Source organism: Arachis stenosperma, chromosome 3 (assembly GCF_014773155.1).
Source record: "Arachis stenosperma cultivar V10309 chromosome 3, arast.V10309.gnm1.PFL2, whole genome shotgun sequence".
Classification (NCBI taxonomy): domain Eukaryota; kingdom Viridiplantae; phylum Streptophyta; class Magnoliopsida; order Fabales; family Fabaceae; genus Arachis; species Arachis stenosperma.
In genome coordinates, this window is record NC_080379.1 from 158621956 (window position 1) to 158641213 (window position 19258).

At 36.0% G+C, this 19258-nt stretch overlaps 2 protein-coding genes, 1 long non-coding RNA gene and 1 pseudogene across 4 annotated transcripts; 2 read left to right on the forward strand and 2 right to left on the reverse strand.

Annotated features, from left to right (window-relative positions):
• The first annotated feature begins 3123 nt into the window (after nt 1–3123).
• LOC130969192 (uncharacterized protein At1g66480-like) lies at nt 3124–5670 on the forward strand. The gene is made up of 2 exons (XM_057894819.1): nt 3124–3897; nt 5432–5670. The coding sequence occupies exons 1-2, from the start codon at nt 3271–3273 to the stop codon at nt 5501–5503; spliced, it is 699 nt and encodes a 232-aa protein (XP_057750802.1). The 5' UTR covers nt 3124–3270; the 3' UTR covers nt 5504–5670.
• Nucleotides 5671–5984: 314 nt separating this feature from the next.
• LOC130969190 (inositol 1,3,4-trisphosphate 5/6-kinase 4-like) lies at nt 5985–8194 on the reverse strand. 2 transcript variants are annotated; one of them, XM_057894818.1, is made up of 2 exons: nt 7995–8194; nt 5985–7436 (listed from the first exon to the last, which is right to left on the reverse strand). In XM_057894818.1, the coding sequence occupies exon 2, from the start codon at nt 7434–7436 to the stop codon at nt 5985–5987; it is 1452 nt and encodes a 483-aa protein (XP_057750801.1). In that variant the 5' UTR covers nt 7995–8194. The 2 variants fall into 2 exon arrangements, with proteins under 2 accessions (XP_057750801.1, XP_057750800.1); XM_057894817.1 differs by having other exon boundaries at nt 7988–8189.
• A 4378-nt stretch (nt 8195–12572) lies between these two features.
• Nucleotides 12573–14911, reverse strand: LOC130967059 (TOM1-like protein 6; annotated as a pseudogene).
• A 458-nt stretch (nt 14912–15369) lies between these two features.
• Nucleotides 15370–18907, forward strand: LOC130968970 (uncharacterized). The gene is made up of 6 exons (XR_009081761.1): nt 15370–15851; nt 16085–16125; nt 16999–17051; nt 17465–17510; nt 17974–18066; nt 18507–18907. It is a non-coding gene; the product is annotated as an uncharacterized LOC130968970 (long non-coding RNA).
• Nucleotides 18908–19258: the final 351 nt, after the last annotated feature.

A 19258-nucleotide genomic window follows, 5' to 3' on the forward strand; every position in this document is an offset into this window, starting at 1 on the left:
TGTTGGACCGCATGGAACTCTGGCTCCCACTTGCAATCATGCTGGTAAACTTGGAAGGGAGCAGGAGACGAAGAACCAGAGAGAAACGGGTAGAAGAAGAAGATGATGGGGTGACATGATGAACTTAGGTTTTAAAAGGGGGATAAGGACTAAATTGGAGCAATTCAAACTTTAGGCCACGTCATATAACTGTTACTGTGTCCAGCGTGGCAAAATTTGCCAAGTCACTAACGGCGTCAGACCTCCGGTGACGGAAAATAGGGAAAGGACTAACGTGGTTCATTTTTTCGAATCTGGGGGACTAATTTGGTGCAATTGGGATCTGGAGGACTAAATCGGTGCAACTCGTCAATCTCAGGGACCAAAGTGGGGCTTAACTCGTGTTTTTACCTTCAGCTTTCATACCTTTTATTCTTCCCAGATCAGATGATTAACTAAACTTAGTAAAAGAATTGAGCTAATATATATCTTAAAAGTATATGATAAGTTAATTATTAGTAAAAATTTTAAATATTTTTATTTAATAAATATAAAATAAATATATCGAAAATTTACATTTTTTATATTTTTAATTAATTTTTTTTTAGTTTATAAACTTAACATGTGTCTAAGACACATGTTAGATAAACTCCTAAAAAGTCTTAATTATTGAAGTCACTAATTCAATTATTTACTCCGATATATATATATATATATGATAATACTAAAAAGACAAAAAAAATTTAAATTTATCTTATTTAATATTTACTAATTCTAATAACAATTAATGAATATTAAATAAGATAAATTTTAACTAATTTTTTTAAACAGACATTTTCGATTATTTAAAACATGTTAATCATTTTCCTTTTTGTTTCATATGGCTTATTCATTTGACGTAGTAACGATTAGTAGAAGACTAGATGTAACTACAGACATTTAAGTTGGTTTGGTGAGATTACCTCAGATACGTCCCTAGACTTTGAGGCCTTGATGAGAGGAATTCGTTATCAATGCAACTTTTTACTAATTATTAAGGTTCAAATAAAAGATCAAACTGCAGTTTAATTTTGTCTAATTACACTACAGTTATTTCATCATACGTTCGTTGTTGAATCATTTAGTTTATATGAATAGTTAATATGGTTAAAATTCATTTTTCCGAAGCTTTATATATATATATATATATAATTTATTTTCGGTACCAAGTATAAATTGCACTAAGTGATAAAGGTTGTTTTTTAATTTTTTGGTCAACATATTCTCACAACCAACTGACCTAAGTACAAGTTGCTTGGCTTTTAATTAATGTGTACCGACAAAAATGATGAACTCCAAGCGAACAGAGAAAGAAATTTTTAGAAAATTGAATGCACAATAGAGAAACTCAGTTTGCAAAAGTCCATATTGGAGGATCCTCTATACCATTTAATGGTGAGCAACTCTCTCTGACAGTGACAATATTGTTGTTTATAAAGAATAAAGAAATGAAAAACTAAAAGAGAGTACAAAATGTTGTTAAGACCCCTTCCATCCTAGCCCTGGCTGCTATCCATTTTAAGTGTTGCCTAACATATATTATATGTAGTTTTTTTATACCTATAAAAAAACCTCTCTCTCTCTCTCTATATATATATATTGCATAAATCAAAATTCAAACATTTAAACATATAATGCAAGATTTTTGGCTCTTTTGAAATAAGATATACTCTTTGGCTTATCATGTTCGGTTCAATTGTTGCATTATGGCTGGTATACAAAACAAAAGGTTGAAAAGTTTTGGTTCTATTTTGACCCAAGTGTCTGTATTAGTTACATGTCTACAACACCAGAAAGGGGTTGGGACTGTAGATGAGTAGAAATAAGTTCTTGAGCGAAACTTCCATACAATATGATAATCCAAATCCTGTGTTGCTTTAGTAGTTATTCTAATTAGAAAAGTTATAATTAATGTATAGTAATTTATGTAATACTGGACCAATTTAGTATTGTTATTTTATTATTGATTATTTAAACTAATCAATTTTGTTAACAAAATTTTAAGACTATTAATCTAAAATTTGTATAACAAATGCTTACCAACTAACCTTAAATACAATACCACAATCAAAATAGCACGTGACAACTCTTACTAAATAGACAGGTAGAGTAGTAATAGAAATGGAATAGCAAAACATTTTTTAGCTAATTATTTTAATTTTCGTAGAGATCTAGATAAACCAGATATGAAAAGAATACTATGGGAAGATTTTTTCTTTATTTCTCACTAGGAGGACAAGAGTTCAATTGAGTTTGGTATGGCTTGCCCCACAACCCATATTTAAACCTATTCAATTCTTGATCTTAACCCCACCAAACTTTGTCCCCGTGTAAATCTTTTTGGTACCGTAAAATATGTTGTCATCACATGATGATTGAGTGTCAGCTCATTTTTCATTATTTACAATTGTAATTAACATGCATTATTGCCTCCGGTCTTATATTATTTTATAATTATAGTTACAAATATAGAATATATATTAAAAATAACTTGAATTATACATATATTTATATATAAATATATAATAATTAATTTTAATGCGTAAATAATATTTTTAATTATTTTGATCTCAAATAAATCAAATTTCTTTATTGCACCAGCGAGAGTAAGGTTCTAGCAAAGAATAAGAGATCAAGTACATATGCTACCAAATACGTAAATTATTACAGTCCGAATTTTTAACAAATAACTAAAATCGCAAGTGCCTCTTGTGAAAATAATTAAATTAAAACACAATTTTTTCATAAATAAATTTAGTTATATATATATATATTATAAACAAAAATACTAAAAAATTATCAGAATTTATTAATTTTAATTATAATTTTTTATTATTAATCAAATTTTTTTAATTTAATAATTCAAAAACATATTTTAATTTATATTTTTAAATATTAATAATTAACTAATAACGAAAACACAATATTTTTAATGACCTGGTATTTTTCCACAGACAAAGTTAGTTCATTAATCATTATAGATAATTTTAGGTTAATAATTACATTGAACCACGTAGCACCGAGTTTCATGAAAAATCCAAGGCTTCACACCACTATTTAATACTATACGTCTATGATGGCTACAATCATAAAATTTATGGAATCTTGAGCAAAATTCCACTAATTCACACCACATCTATAAATTCAAATCTGCTTTTTGTCAACCTCTTATTAATCCTATGTCCATGTTGGCAATATAAATACCCACCACCACACTTTGTCTGTTAGAGAGAGAAAGAAAAAGAGGTAGCTATGGGAAACGCTATGGCGAGGAGTAAAAGAGCTAAGGTGATGAAGATAGACGGAGAGACCTTCAAGCTGAAGACACCGGCTGTAGCCAACGACGTCGTTAAGGACTATCCCGGTCACGTTCTACTTGATTCTGAGTCAGTCAAACAGTTTGGGCTTCGGGCCAAGCCACTTGAGGCCCACTACGAGCTGAAGCCCAACAAAGTTTACTTCCTTGTTGAGTTACCGAAGCCTCAGCAACAAGCTGAGAAGAAGCCACCACTTCCTCGGAGGGCGCGATCCAGTGGCATCATACGTGGCATGAACGCTCAGGAGAGGCTCGATTTCTTGATGCTCTCTAAACGCTCCGTTTCGGACCTTGCACTCGTTAAGAATTCCCCTCCCGCTATTGGTGGGCCAGGCCCAAATAATGGTGGGCCCATGAGGGTGAAGATGAGGCTCCCTAGGGCCCAATTAGATATGTTGATGGAGGAGAGTGGCGACGGCGGCGAGGTGGCGGAGAAGATCATGAGCTTGTATATAGGGAACAATGCTGCTGCTGGCGGAGGAGGAGGAGAGGCGGCGGAGGCCGAGGGTGGGGTGGCTGGCGGCAATAGAGTGGTCAACTATCATCATCATAAGGCTCGAGGGGTATGTGTTTCTTTAATTGTCACTAGCTATTTTGTTAATTATAATATTGTTGATTACTTTCTCGAATCTTTGAAAAAGTTGTTTGATTTTGGTGGACTTGGTGGGCTGTTATGCTTTTTAATAATGATTTTATTTACGCGATTGCTTGATACCGGGATGCAGCGTAGGTATGATCCTTTTCTTCATTTGGACTTTATAGTGTGTTTATACGTGTTATTCAAATGCTAAATTAATATAAATTCTTAACAACGTGGAATATATCGGATTGCAGATTAGTTATATTTGCATTGCATGTGTATTATACTATTATTATACTTGTAGTATGTAGACTTCCGTTGAGTTTGACCACCTAAAAATAGATATTGAGAAATAAATAAATTGAAAAAATTGCAACCATGAACGTCTTGTCATTTTTTAAGAACAAAGAAATTTGCAACAAAAAAGAGAGAATAACATGTATAATAAAATAGTTAAGCCGACAATTTAATAATTGTTTTCATGTATCTCATTTAAGATTTGTATTTAATTCTCACATCTCGTCCAGCATCTCCTATGTATCACGAACCGTTGTAGATTTACTCATATAACGATAAAGATATGGGGTAGCATTGTAGCAATCAGCCGTAGCTTGCTGATGTTAAGAATGTGGGAAAATTAATTATGTTCGTACTTCTTCACATGTTTGTTAAGTTTTGAAGGATTTATTCTGTCTTTACTTGTTTTGTCTTAAGCTAAAAGAGCAATACATGCATGATGTATCGCCGTTTTCTTAGGTCTACTGATTCATTATTCATATATGGACCACAAAGGAAAATTAGAAGTGGAAGCCAAAAGTGAGAGCGTATGAAATTAACGTCGGTGCTTCTTTTTCACACTACTATGAGAAAAACATTTTTTTTTTGTCTGAATCGTCTATCAATTTTTTACAAATTGCAACTTGAGAATTTTATTTTATTTTTTGAAACGGCTTCTTAAATTTCTTCGTTGTTAAAAAAAAGTTATTCAAAATATAATTTCGAAAAGGACATGTAACAATATATAAGCACTAAATTAAATATGATGCTTCAGTCGCAACTACTTTTCAATTGTATAAGCTTGAAAATTTTGTAGTCTTCACGTGAAGGTAAATAGTTCATGACAGTAACGTTTAGTTGTTTTATGAAGCATAGACTCTTCCTTTGACCTTTGAGCAAAGTTCCCTGCAAAGAAGGCATATAAACTATGATGGTTCCTCGATCGTTTACTATTTTGTGGTACTTATCAAACGTGTAATTGAAAACCCGAGTTTACAAGTAAACATGAGTAAGAGCAATCTACATTCAAACGTTAGTTTAGTTAGCCTAAGATATCATATCTATAGTTTCCTAGTGATTTGTTTCAAATTCCAAGTTAATTAGCTTTTTTTTTTTTTTTTAAAGAAAAGAGCTCAACACAAAATGGTGGAGAATTTAAAAAAAGTTAATTAGTTAATATGCAAAATGAAAATTTCTTGGGATTATATTAATGTTCTTTATTGAATGGTATGAATTTTCAGAAACGAGTGAGTTTCAGACCAGTGGAACAAGGAGAAATTCGTGTGGAGGCAGCAGCTCCTCCTTCCTCATAGTCATTCATGTGGAAGCAATCCTAGCAAGATAGCCACAACCACAACCTTCTTTTAACTCTCTTTTTGAAGCTAGTTAATTTTTGTACTATAATCTGTAGACTCTGGTAGTCTGGTATGTATATTGAAATAGACATAGACAAGTCTATAAATTCATACATTTTTAGTGCTCAGATAAGATTAAGCAGATGCAAATGTTATCTCAAATTATTTTTTCCCCCCTTAAGAAAATAGGTTCATATGTCACTGTGGACATAAAACTATAAACATGAGACATTCAACAAGGAGCAATTGGTGTCTAGCATGACCACTCAAATCAATCAACTTTTGAAATGTGTAATAGCATCCATCACAATTCACAGACATGAAGTATTTCAAATGTCAAATGTCCAAGCCTGAGTATTCAACTTCAATTTTCTACTTGATATCAAGAGTTTGATAGGCTCTGAATTCCTTGCCAAAGAATCACAAAATTGTAACATGATTATTTAGACAACCTAAGGTCATACTTACCTCTAATGGATTCCCAGAAGGCAGGTATTGAGATTTCATCACCTACTTCCTTAAATGAAGGGAGATAATTAACATCCACAATTACATGATCTCGCGTACCTTCCTGAATTACAACATCAAAACCAAAGATGGTAAGCTGAAGCCTTCTTTGAAGCCAATTTGCAGCATCTGTAACCAGTTTAACATCGATAGACTCTCCGCTCGTTGCGCTGCAGTCACCACTGGCGGTGGGTAAAGATTTTAAGCTGTCAAACTCTAGAGGTTTGAGTTCATCGCCATTGGATGATTTCTTCAAAACATCAGCATTTGGTATAGAATTCTCGACAGCATGAAAAATTTTCTCACCCAAAACATAAAATTTATACAAAGTAGATGAATGATCCACATATTCCTGGATAACAGCTGGAAGAGGAACATCAACATTCTTAAAATCATCAACTCTGAAAACAATTGCCATCTTATGTGCATCACCAACACCACAAGCAATCTTAGGTTTCACTATACATGGAAGAGACAATCTAGCTTCAGCTAACCCAGTCTCGAAATTAAATTCTTCAAAATTATCTATCTTAAGAAAATGGGCCCCTCTAATCAAATGGCTTCCTTCCCTATTTAGTTCTTCTAAGCCAAGTAGAATTTGCTGTATTTCTAGTCTATCCAATAATGGATATATGTTCGTCAGTGGGTCAATCACACAAAGATCCTGGTGAAGTTCCAAATATCTTTGCAGTTCTTGTATGTTTTCCGTGAAAGTAATTTTATTGTCTTCAACGGATAATATCTCATCTGTGGCTTTGTGGAGAACTATATCAACGTTCTTCAATTGAGTTGATAAAGGAAGCATGGGTGTGAGAGGCACAAACATCAACCCATTTTGAGTAGGACATAATGGAAATGCACCCCTGTTTGCAAAATCTACAACTCGAGAAGGCTTCATTATATACCCCACAGTTGCAGCATTAGTTCCAGTTGAACTTTTATTCAACTGGCACATAGTCAAGGGAAACTCTGCCAAATTTTGTATCCGAAGTGCATCTGTTGTGTAATACAAGCTTTCATCTCCATCGTTCAAAACAACAAGAAGCCATTTATAACTGCTTAATTTAGGTAAGACCTCCTTCTTGTTAGAAACTAGATAAACAATCCCGCCATCAGTATTAATGCTCCATGCAGGCATAATCTCATTCGTAGGATCATTTAAGATAAAACAATCAAAATTTTTCAAACTTGCATTACTTTGAAGAACACTCACCTTGCCATCTAGAGAGTCCACGTCATACGAGATTCCTATATGAATTTTGGACCGAGAGAGTGTTTGGATGAGAGACTCGGCTCCTGGCCGTAGTATGAATCCATTTTTATCCTCACCACCTTCAGTTAAGAGTACCGATTCATCCAATATCACTCCTCTCACTACACCCATCTGATAGTGTGAGCAACAACACAAAAGAGATAAAATTATTACAAACTTTGCCAAGCAAAAAAATTAACAAGCATGACTTCAAAGTTTTTCCAATCAATCTATTATAAATTCTCAAAAAAGAAAGAAATGAAATGCACTAGATTTATCCGGCATATATTCTAATAGTATATAAACAATGGTCTAAATACCAACTTTTCTTCGCAATCCCCCCCCCCCCCCCAAAAAAAAAAAATCCTGTTTACTATGACATGATTAATTGCATAGTCTCTTCCATTACCTATTTTATTTCATATATCATCAAGGTTGAGCAGATCTCTAGAGAGGAAAAAGGCATTTAATGAAATCGGTAGATTACAAGTTTAAAATTTTGGAAATAGACCTAAGTTGACATTGGGAATTTGTTTATTAATGAACATGGTGAATGCGACCCAAGAAAAATAAACTTGTGGATGTAACATAGAATACAGAGAGAAATAGAAACGTGTAAAGTTAAAAAAAACAAACATGCATGCAAATTGGATGAAGAAATCATGGAAAGGGTGAAGAATTACCGAAGACCTGGTTCAGATTTGAATTTGTCTCTGCGATATGAGAAAGTTGTGTGTCCTAATAGGTAGCTGGAATTGCGAGGGATGGGTTCTAACTTCTGAGTACGAAGCTGCAAATCACAATTTCAAAGCTTTACTAAGTGAGAGTTTGGAAGAAGAAAAAGAAGGATCAAGTGCGGAAACGGCTGTTGATGTGACAGAACAGTTTTATTCGGATTGGATCGGGTTTGAACACCCCATGTAACTGCCTAATTAGTACACAAAGCTTGCGGGCAGGGAATTATTTTATAGAGCTTGCGATTAGGGGATTCTTTTTATTTTCTAGGGCCAAGGCCCACTAAGATGGTCATTTAACAAAAAGATGTGTCTGGGCCTAGTCCCTGTACACTGTTTCTTTCATTTCTCTTAGCTTCATTTATGATGTATCTGCTATGTTTAGTTACCCATGACAGTAGCTGAGGCTTAGTTCAAGTGCATTCTTCGATGAAGCTGAGCTGAGTATGTATTCCAATATTCCTTGTTCATGCAGTAACTTTGTGTGCTCCTATAATAATGGTTCCAATATGATCATTTTAGCATAGAGTCTTCGAGAATATATAAAGGACGAGTCGTTTTTCAGATCACAAACTCATCAACTAATAAGTGTGAGAAAGTGATTTTATAAAATTAATTTTGGATAGAAATAAATTTGTGTTAATATTTTTTGGTGACTTAAATAACTTAAAAAAAAGAGTTTGTGTTAATATAATTTATGTTCGATAATTTTATATTAAAATTGATCTTGATAAAATAAATATTGTTTAAATAATATTAATTAAAATTATTTTTATATAGATAATTATTAAAAAAACATAATATTAAATTATAATATTATTTTTATAATTATATTTAATTTTTATTTTTTTCTAGTATGCTTTTTATATAATATTTTTTTAATATTTTTAGTATTTTTTTTGAATATGCTATAATTTTTTTATTATTTTTATTTATGATTAATTTTTTTTGTTTAATTTATTCTACCTAATGAGATTAATAAATTATATTATAAAAAAATAATAAATAAAAACTATAATTATAAAAATGTACAATGTCAAACCAAATAAAAATTAACAAAAAAATAAAAAATAAATAATAAAAAAACTCAAATAAAGAGAACCAATAAAAATTTTATAAATAAAACAATGAAATATAGAAAAAATGGAATTGGTAGAAAAGAATTAAATATCAGAGTTAATAACACTGAATAGTGAACGCAAAACCAAAAAGTTGTTTTTTTGCAAACAAAAAATTGAAACGTTCAAACAATTTGTAGGTATCTTTCACCTCTCAAACACCAAAACAAATACTTAAACTTATACTAATTAACGGAAATTATTTGGTGTTTGCTACGGTACGATGATAAATTAATACGTACCGATACGTTTAAAATGTGGACAAATAACAATTAAACAAGTGGAATTTATTTTCCACGTCAGCATTTAATTTTTTCTTTTTTAAATATATAATATATCACCACTTTTACTAAAATACCCTTTTAATTAAATAAAAATAAAAAATAAATTTTATTTAATTTTAATGAAAAAACTTAAACATCCTTCCTTTATTTGATTAGACAAAAATACCTTTTGAATATCCCTATCTTAACAGCTTCTCCCCTAAACCCTAGCTTCTCCACCACCGCCGCAAGAATTGCCGCCGTTCGTCGCTCTCAGGCATACCATCGTCGTCTGGTCGTCCGTGCTTCATCCTCCTTCAAGAATCGCAGCTTCTTCTTCCTCGACCTCGGCGCGTCAGTTCCTGGTATTCATCTGCTCCATCGCGCTCCTGCCGCCGTCCGTCGGGCGCTCAGTCACCATCGTCTTCGTCTGGTCGTCGCAGATTCTTTCAACCCACCACCGTCTTCTGAGTTGTGTTCGTCGCCTGGCCTCTGTCTCCGTCACGATTCTGCCCCCCTCTTCTCAGACTGCTCAGTAGAAAAACCCATCTCCATTCCAGTTTCCTTCCTTCGAGTTCAGAGAGCAGAAGCTCAACCAAGAAAAAAACCTTAGACTTCCACGGTCAGTATGTACCCGAAGCCATGCATCATATCCCTCCAACTCCTTCCATGGCTGCTGCAAGAGAAGAAGCTGAGAATGTTATGTTTGGTGCTTTGGATAATCTCTCTGCTAATACAAAGATTAAGCCTAAGGATATTGGTGTTCTTGTTGTGAATTGCAGTTTGTTTAACCCAACTCCTTCACTTTTTGCAATGATTGTGAACAAGTACAAGCTTAGGGGTAACATTAGAAGCTTCAATTTGGGTGCTATGGGTTGTAGTGCAGGAGTTATAGCCATTGATCTTGCTAAGGACATGCTTCAAGTTCATAGGAACACTTATGCTGTTGTTGTTAGCACTGAGAACATTACTCAGAATTATAGTCATTTATCAGCTATATAATCACTGCAATCTTGTATAAATCTGACTATAGTTACTGTTTTTCTAACTATGGCTACTGACAATGTTGCTTCTTAGGCTTATCTGTGGATTACGGCCACATACACAGAGAGTAGAAAAGGTGGTGGGGATTGGCTTTCAACCTGGACTAGACCCAGGAAAGGTAAGATGATCTTTACTAATTTTTGCTTTCTTTTTCATATAATGTTGTCCGTCTTGGTAGGAATTCAATAACAATCTATGGATTTGATATGAAAAGGATGATGAAATTATGTTGTATTTGTGTTCCTCTTTAGATTGTTAGTGCTTCTCAGGCTGGAGATATTCAATTCCTTGATATAAGAAATCATAGTAGCGCCTATCTTACCATTGAAGCTCACCGGGGCTCGCTCACAGCTTTAGCTGTACGTAGACACGCTCCAATCATTGCCAGTGGCTCAGCCAAGCAACTTATTAAAGTTTTCAGCCTTGAAGGAGATCAACTAGGCACTATTCGATACTATCCAGTCCTACCCTTATGGCTCAGAAAATTGGGTCTGTCAGCTGCCTTAATTTCCACCCATACCAAGTCTTGCTTGCTGCTAGTACTGCAGATGCATGTGTCTGTATCTATGCTGATGAAAACACTCAAGCAAGATGAATCTACAGTTGTTGTCCCTCACCCCCCCTTCTCTTGATTTCATTGGTTGTCTCCAGCTCAGAAGAGTGCATGATACATGTCTAAGGAAAGCCATGCTTATTTCTTGCTGTTGGATGATCATGCAATACCTCGGCCAATGAGATAGTTTGGTGGTTGGGTAATTAAAACCTGTTACTACGCTTCATTGCCGCTGTGAATAAATCTGAAACATACTGGTAAGGTGAATTTCTGCTGAATTGCTGGTAGTGTATGCAACTCATTCATTAGCCTCCATGTTAGAAGGGCTGCACCTGACTGGGAGTAATCATGCGTATTTATTGGAGGCTTTGTCAAATAATATGATCTTCGTAAATATGTGTAAATAATTTTGTTTATTATTATTTTCCATTCCAATGTTGTGTTATATCCCAATCCGCCTTTAATTTGTAAATTGTTAGCAGAATATGTAATTTAGTTTGCTGTGGGTGGTGTGACTGCTGAGAACTGAGGCATATTCACTCAAATATAATCTTCGAATTCGGGGAAACCTTGCCATGGTGTAATTTCATTCAAGTTTGAGCCAGTGTGCTGTTTTAGTACGAGACTAAAATTTCAGAATTTTTAGCTGCCGTGTTGGCATCTTCTAGTACCCAAAATCTCACTGTTTACACTGCATAGAGAATCGATAGTCTAATTTAATTTTCATCTAGTAACATTACGGTATGACTATAAGTAATCTAATAGCATGTCATTACACAATAGATTATAGATTTTTGTTTATTGTTTTGTAACCAAATCAGCTTACCAACCAACGAGTCAAATGTGTCAAATTTCATTTCAGTTTAAGCTTTTAAAGATCAACTTATTGAGGTGTTAATGATCGAGTTTGAATTGATACAATAGTACAATTAGCCTTCACTTGGTTGTTGTTAATTAGTTCATGGTTACCTACCATTGACCGTTGTGGTGGCTTTAGTTGTGTAGCCAGTTATTGGAGCTACCTGGGTCCATGTCAGCTGACAGACGATACATGACATGGAATTGCACAATGGCAAGTCGCAACTTGTCAGGGGTAGACTCTGCCTCTGCCTCTAAAGAAGTAACCTTAGCTGAAGTGGTGAGTTTGACATAGCAATGGTGAGTTTCAAGCACTCGCGCAGTGTATCAAGACGGCACCGTTGAATGATTTGTTGCTTATTCAAAATGTTGCGTAGCAATTCTAACGAAAGTTAGAAAAATAAACACGTACAACAGTTAGCTGTGTATAGAAAGAATGTTATACGCACGTAATTAGCATCTGTTCAAAACACCCAAAAAAAATTCAACACATTTGAGATTGAAATTAAGGTGAATGCTCTCAATATGCACAAATGTTAAAAATTTCCGTGCCAATTATAGTGGTCAAAGATCAATAAATCTTAAAAATGAAACCACTACCAGAAAGAAATCTTTTATCAAAGAATGCTCCGGAGTCTATCGTCTGAGGGAACACTGAAAACTAATGACTTTATGATCTACTCATAAGTAGGAAACTGCAGCTGAATCAATCTAAATAACTTACATAACCTTAAAATAAATAGGAAAAAAAAAATAGGTATAAACCATATCAACATTGCATGCTTTTTACAATAATAGAACTTCACTTGCGCCCTCCAACCATGCCAGGTCCCATTGTACCTGACATGCCGGATGACGTTCCACTACCAGTCATCTTCACCCTTCCATCTGTGTTTCCAAAAACATTCAAATCTTCAAATAGTCTGTAAGATGGAATAAAGGGCCGCTGTCCGCTGCCAGTACTGCCTGGGCTCCTTTGGCCGAAATTTGCCCCCACAGCAGATCCAGCACCATTGGAAGGAAATGTAAAAGGCCCTGTTGTGTTGGCTTGAGGATTGGAGAACGAATTGGTAGGAGATAAATGGTTTTGGTTTTGATAGTTGGGATAACCCGGTGTTGAGGGCTTGAGGCCCATGGTGGTGGAGGGTAACTTCCCGGGTACTGAATGTGCTGATTTTGAAATCGTTGCTGCTGTGGTGGAGCTTGAAAGTGCTGTGGTGGAGATTGTAACTGTGGTTGGGGTGGGGATCGGACCTGACCCTGGAAATGTTGGGGTTGGGGTTGCAAATGTGCGTGTGAGGGTTGATACTGTGGTGAAGCGCTATATTGAGGATGCTGGGACTGCAACGGTGGCTGAGTTTGTTGTTGGAATGGTTGTGATTGCTGGAACTCAGTTTGTCGATTATTAAGTGATTGTTCGGATTCATACGAGGGTGGGGTCTGCAAAGGTGGCTGATTTTGTTGTTGGAACGGTTGTGATTGCTGAAACTGAGGTGGTTGATTATGCAGTGATTGTTCGGATTCATACGAGGGTGGGGTCGCAGACTGGGGGCAGGACTGAGACTGGGGTTGATACATCTGTTGCTGTGACTGGACTTGAGGTTCCGACGGCGATTGAGGCCTAGCCCATGGCGCGACATAACTGTTGTATTGCTTATTCCCAGGATATGTTTGGGGAGCATTAGAATACCCCTCTGTTGTGGATGGATTGGCTGCTTGATGCATTCCTTCGACAGAGGTCGCTGATGACGTATAATTTTCCTGTGGAGTCGATGGTGTGAGGGACAAAGTGAGGCTCAGCAAGTCAATAATGTCCTGATCCTTTCCAGTACTAACTGGTGCAGGTGGATCGGGAAGAGCTAATGCATTGGATGGGACAGTAGTTGAGGAATCTGCCACATGTGACGTCACACTCATTGACGCCGCCCACTGCGTCTTAGAATGTCTGCATAAGTGGTAAAAATTTCATGCTGAATCAATAATTGGTTTAAAAAATGGAACCAATTCATTTTTCCTGAATTGTTCCAGGGCACCATAGACCAAAATGCATGTCCAAGATTATATAACACTCATGCTTCCTATTTTCACATCACAATTGCAACAGGGAAGAAATTGACTTTCCAAAACCCATGCCAATTAAAATATAAATCAAAATGATTAGTCCTAGCTGACCTTCGAGCTAGCTGTGCAAATTCATCTTCTTCCTCTTCATCACTCAATCCCGAAGTTTGAGAATAGAGAGGGGCTGGTGGGCTAGCTTTAGGCGTTGAAATAGACTCTACGGGACTGCGGCTGGGGCTCTTCATGTCAGTCTGATGGCTGGGGCTCCGCACATCAGTTTGATTGAAATTTGAGTTAGCTTCATCTGGCAGAACTTCACCTGGTGGAGTGCTGGAACCTGCACGTTGAATTGGAAGGGGATTCCCTGTAGCAATTGCATCATGTTTTGCAAGCAAACTCTGAATACTATCATTTAGTTCAAGGCCTCGTCCAAGAAGCTCCTCATCCCTGAAAGAAAACTAGGATTATTCCACACATCTTGTGGACATGCAGAGTTCATAAAGCAGTCGACAGGTGTTGGAACTAACCCAGTTGTTGTTAGCATCTGCATCAATTTTTTCTGGTTGGTGCGACAGCGATCAACAAGATCAACAATTACTTCGTCTTTTACAGCCTGCTAAGCATAAAACAAAATAAATTTAGCTTACTGTGGCCTGAGATAATTCAGCAAGACCAAGATATCATCCAACGTACCGTACAGTCACTAGGATTCACAGCTTGAAGCATGTCACTCAACAGGTCCATAACATGGCGCATGGATTCCTAGCTTGACAAACTATGAATTATAAAAAAAATAAAAGAAGACAAGGAAAAAGGAGAGATATTTTAGTTTACACAAGTCTGGTGACAGAGGTCAGCACCAGCGGTTGGCAACATAGTGAAAAATGTGAAATTTCACCTCAGTTTCTATCTCTGTTGCCATTGTTTCGTCAAGTGTTTTTGAAGAACCGTTTGGCATCCCATATCCAGCATGCATACTTCCTGAAGCTTGATGGGTAGGAGGTGGAGTAACTATATTTTCCTTTTTTTTTTGTTAATTATCTACATATATGTCTAAAAAAGCAAACTCTAACTAGACATAAACAGGCCATTTATTTGAACGAGGTATTGGAAGATCGTTTATTCTATGACTTTGAGACCACTCCAAATATAATTTCTTCACAGTTTGAATTTGAAGAGTCAGAAGGCCTTCCCACCCTCGAAGCTGGATCCATAGTTATCAAACCGACTCGACCTGACCGGTTCGACCGAAAATCCAGTCACCCGGTAACCTGATCAAGTCGAGCCACTCGTTGAACCGGACAAGCAATGGACCTGGTAAAAACCGGTTTGACCCGACCGGTTTTTATTAAAACCGGTGATCCGGCCGGTTAATTTAACCCGGTCCGGGTCATTTTTTTTTTTAATTCCTGAAATGGGGGCGTCGTTTCGCTCCTCATGTCCTCCACCCCTGTTGATTTGCATGAACCCTAATGGCTAATGTCCCTAATCAGAATGGAATTGGAACCCACCTAACCCCCAGCCAGCCTTGTGTCTCTTCTCTCTCGAGCTCGACAGTCCATCACTCACGGCGGCTCACGACGGCTCACGGCGTCACCTTCACTTCGTCACTCACTCGTCGCTCCCCTTACCTCGTCGGTCGTCACTCTTAATCTCTCACGGCCTTACCTCGTCGCGCTCTCGGTCTCTCACCTCGTCCCCTCACCTGGTCGTCGTCTTCTTGCTTCTCAAGGTCTCTGTCTCGCACCTGGCCTCGATCTCTCCCTTCCCTGCGCTCTTCGTCGCCGGTAGCAGAGGCAACATATTCCGGTGGGCTTATCTTCGTTGTCGTCTTCTTGCTTCGAACCTTGCCGTCAGCTTCTCCCTCGCCATCAGCTTCTCCTTCGCCGTCAACTTCCTTCTTGCAACCCGATTTGGTGAGTTTCCCATGGTCTCTGTTTCAATTTTGGTGCTGCATCACTGCAGTTTGATTTTGTTGCTGGGAGTAATTTGTTACTGAAAGTTGAATGTGTTGCTGAAATTTGTTACTCATTATCATGAACGTTGAATTTGTTGTTGACCTGCCAAAATAATCACTTAGCTTAAGTTTGTTCGTTGCCGAAAATCATTACTGAGTTTATTGAACCTTAAATTTGGTGCTGTTTTGCAGAATAATCACTTTGTTAAGTTTTGCTTCATCTCTCTGCCCAGGTGAGTTTCAGCTTTGGCCTTGTTATTCCTCTTTCAATTTCAATTCTGTAAATTATTAGTACATCTTGAATTTATTGTTGAAAGTTGAGTTTGTTGCTGAAATTATGATTAGCTAATGTTAATTTGCTGTAAATCATATTTCGAGAATTGGAGTTTTTTTGTTGCTCCCTGAAAGTTATCATAGTTTATGTTTTTGTTGCTGCCTGAAAGTTTTCATAGTTATCATAGTTGAATTTGTTGCTAGAACTCTAGAAGTAGAATTTGTTGTCAGCTGTAAGTTGAATTTGATGCTGAACATATCATAAATGTGGTTGTTGCTGGATAACTGAGTTGAGTTGAATTTGTTACTGAACCTTGTTGTTGTGTTGCTTAAAAAATACTAAATCTTTTGTTGCTGTATGTTAAGGGATAAGAGATAAGAGATAAGAGAGTTGGTCAATAACAAAATTAGTTTGGTACAGTTAGGTAGGGTTTGTTATTCTGATCTCTAATCTTTCTCTCTTTTCCAACTCTGTTATAAATGAAGCTCTTGCATCCCTCTAAGATGAAGTTAATTTAGTTTGTTAGTTTCTTGTAGCTCCCTCTTCAAACTCTTCTTTCTTTGTTTCTAATGTTTTGCATAATGCAGTGTTTCTTATGGAAGATATAGATGCAAATCAAAATGAGGAAAATGTTGATCAAGCTCCAAATTTGTCCTATGAACATATAGATGTCGATTTTAAGATAACTTGGACTTGATTTATCGATTGTGTTATCTTTTGCTTGTTCTTGTTTATTTAAATGGTGAAAGTATTTTGTACTAGAAACTAGTTTATTATCTCTTTTTTCATTGCTGCCAGGACATACCCCTAACTGGCTTATATTTATGAATAGGTAACCTCGTGTAAGCTATGGCGGCAAGTGGGAGAATCTTTCAAACCTCCTAAGTAAGAACCAACGTCCCCTATCTTGTCTTGATTGTGTTCATGGCTCATTGAAGAGTCTCCTCAAATGGACAAGTTATAGTACTTTGTATCTCTCTGTTATTTGATTTCAAATCTGTGATATGCATTCTTTCTAATTTTCTAAGTAATGTCATGGTAATGGTAGTGTGTATTGGTTATGATGATGAGACCAATTAACTGTTTCCATGTATTATGAATGGTTTCTCGATTTCCTTATGCATGGGAAAGTATACTTTTCAAGCTATTATTTTCATTATATAATAAGTGGTATTTTTTTGGTTGTTTTAGGGGGTTGGAGGGTATGTGTGGGGAGAAGGGCTGCCAAATTCTGACAGCTTTTTGGATGAATTGATTGCTTATGACTGATTATAATGTTCTGTTTTTAACACATGCAGGACATGTACCACAGTTTCATGGACTTTCCGTGGGTTTTATGAGAAGGTGGTTTTAGATTAATGCTAGACTTCATCTTTTGGGAAAAAAAAATCTTTTATGAAATAAATTCTGTTTTCAAATTGTTGAAATGTCTATGCATGCTTAGTGTTTCTTTGAAGCCTCTGTTTAGACTATTTGTGTGGACATTACTATTATTAACATTTGGTTTATTTTAGATAATGTCACTTTCCTGGAAATTTTCATGTTAGCATACCGTATGATCTGTAAGATGTCAAGATGATGAGTGTTCAAGTTATGGCCTTATTAGAGAAAATTTTGGCTCTTAAGTAGTGGCATTGTCTAAATTTCTATATAATCTATTTAATACCTTAGACATATATGCTTATTTTGTTATTAGCTATTCCATTTTCAAGATTTCTGAAAGATTTACCAGATATTGTGCATATAAATGTAGGCATGCTCTTTTTCAAATGTGTTATTCGTTTTTAATATTTCTGAACTACTGCAGGCACTTCTTGATTATGAAAGACATAAGATAAAAGGTGGTGAGCTGAGTGTTCCAATTCCTTCACAACCAGAGCCTATGAATATCGAAAATCAGGTAAGATGTAATTTCTGTGTTTGATTTGATAGCATATGCAATAATATCTACTATATATAGGAATTGGGGGAAGTTAGTGTCCAATTTTTTTTCCCAATTTAACCCTTAACTCCCAGACCAAGTAATTATGCAGTTTTTCTTTCAAAAAGTAACTTCCAAAAAAGTTAAAGCTCTGTGCCTGCTCCACCACTAGTACAAGAAACATTTATTGATGGAAATTTTTGCTTTGTTGACTTCAATAGATGATTGATGACACCTTTTTCATCAAGTTTGCTGACATAAGATGAGGGAACTATTGGAAAATTATATTGCTGAAATTTTAGGGGCTTTAACATGGTGCAATTCTAATTTAGATTGTCTCAAAATTACTTTTCCTAAGAGAAAGTTTGACCTAATTATCAGTTCAAGCTTAAACTCCCCCTGGTTCCTCACAATTTCAGAAGGCTATTACGTTTCCAGCAAGAAGAATAGTTCATCTGTGCGACTTTGCATCTCTATGGTTTTCTACATGTTTACCTCCCTTCCCCATCCCTAGGAAAGTAATGCCTACACGTGGGTTTTATGGCATGAAGCATTGTTAAATGTGAATACGTGATTAAGTTTGAACAACAACAACAACAACAACAAAGCCTTATCCCACTAGGTTGGATCGACTACATGGATCAAACTACGCCATTGTGCCCTGTCATGATGATTAAGTTTGAACAATAGTTTAAAATGGTTTGATTTCTACCTTCTTGTAATGTAGTAGCTGCTTTGCGGGAGGAATTAAACTGGCGCTCTATCATTATCTGTTTATATCTGTTATCCCTGTTGTTATTTGTGTTTCAATGATGATTCTATGCAGACTTCAGCATCAGGTAGAGCACGTAGAGATGCTGCAGCACGCGCTATGCGGGGTTGGCACTCACAACGTCTTCTAGGCAATGGTGAAGTTGGTGACCCCATTATTAAGGTCTGGTACAATTCTGTAAGTAGCTTATCTTGTGTTCAAGTAGAATATAATTTTATATGCAATTTCCTCATTGCAATGGAAACTTTTGTGTGCAGAAGGATTGCTTTGAGGTATATGCTTTAGTTCCTAGTCTACTTCGAGAAGAGGTAATAGCATATATTAGGAAAGAGAAGAGGTATATGCTTTAGTTCCTGGTGAAAATGTAACAGATTTCAGTCTGACATCTGCTGCATTGGA

Excerpts from the sequence above, each read along its gene's own strand:
- LOC130969192 (XM_057894819.1), top strand. The coding sequence starts at position 3,271 with ATGGGAAACGCTATGGCGAGGAGTAAAAGAGCTAAGGTGATGAAGATA. Across the intron at positions 3,898-5,431 it reads ATCATCATAAGGCTCGAGGG|AAACGAGTGAGTTTCAGACC; the intron begins GTATGTGTTTCT and ends ATGAATTTTCAG.
- LOC130969190 (XM_057894818.1), bottom strand. The coding sequence starts at position 7,436 with ATGGGTGTAGTGAGAGGAGTGATATTGGATGAATCGGTACTCTTAACT.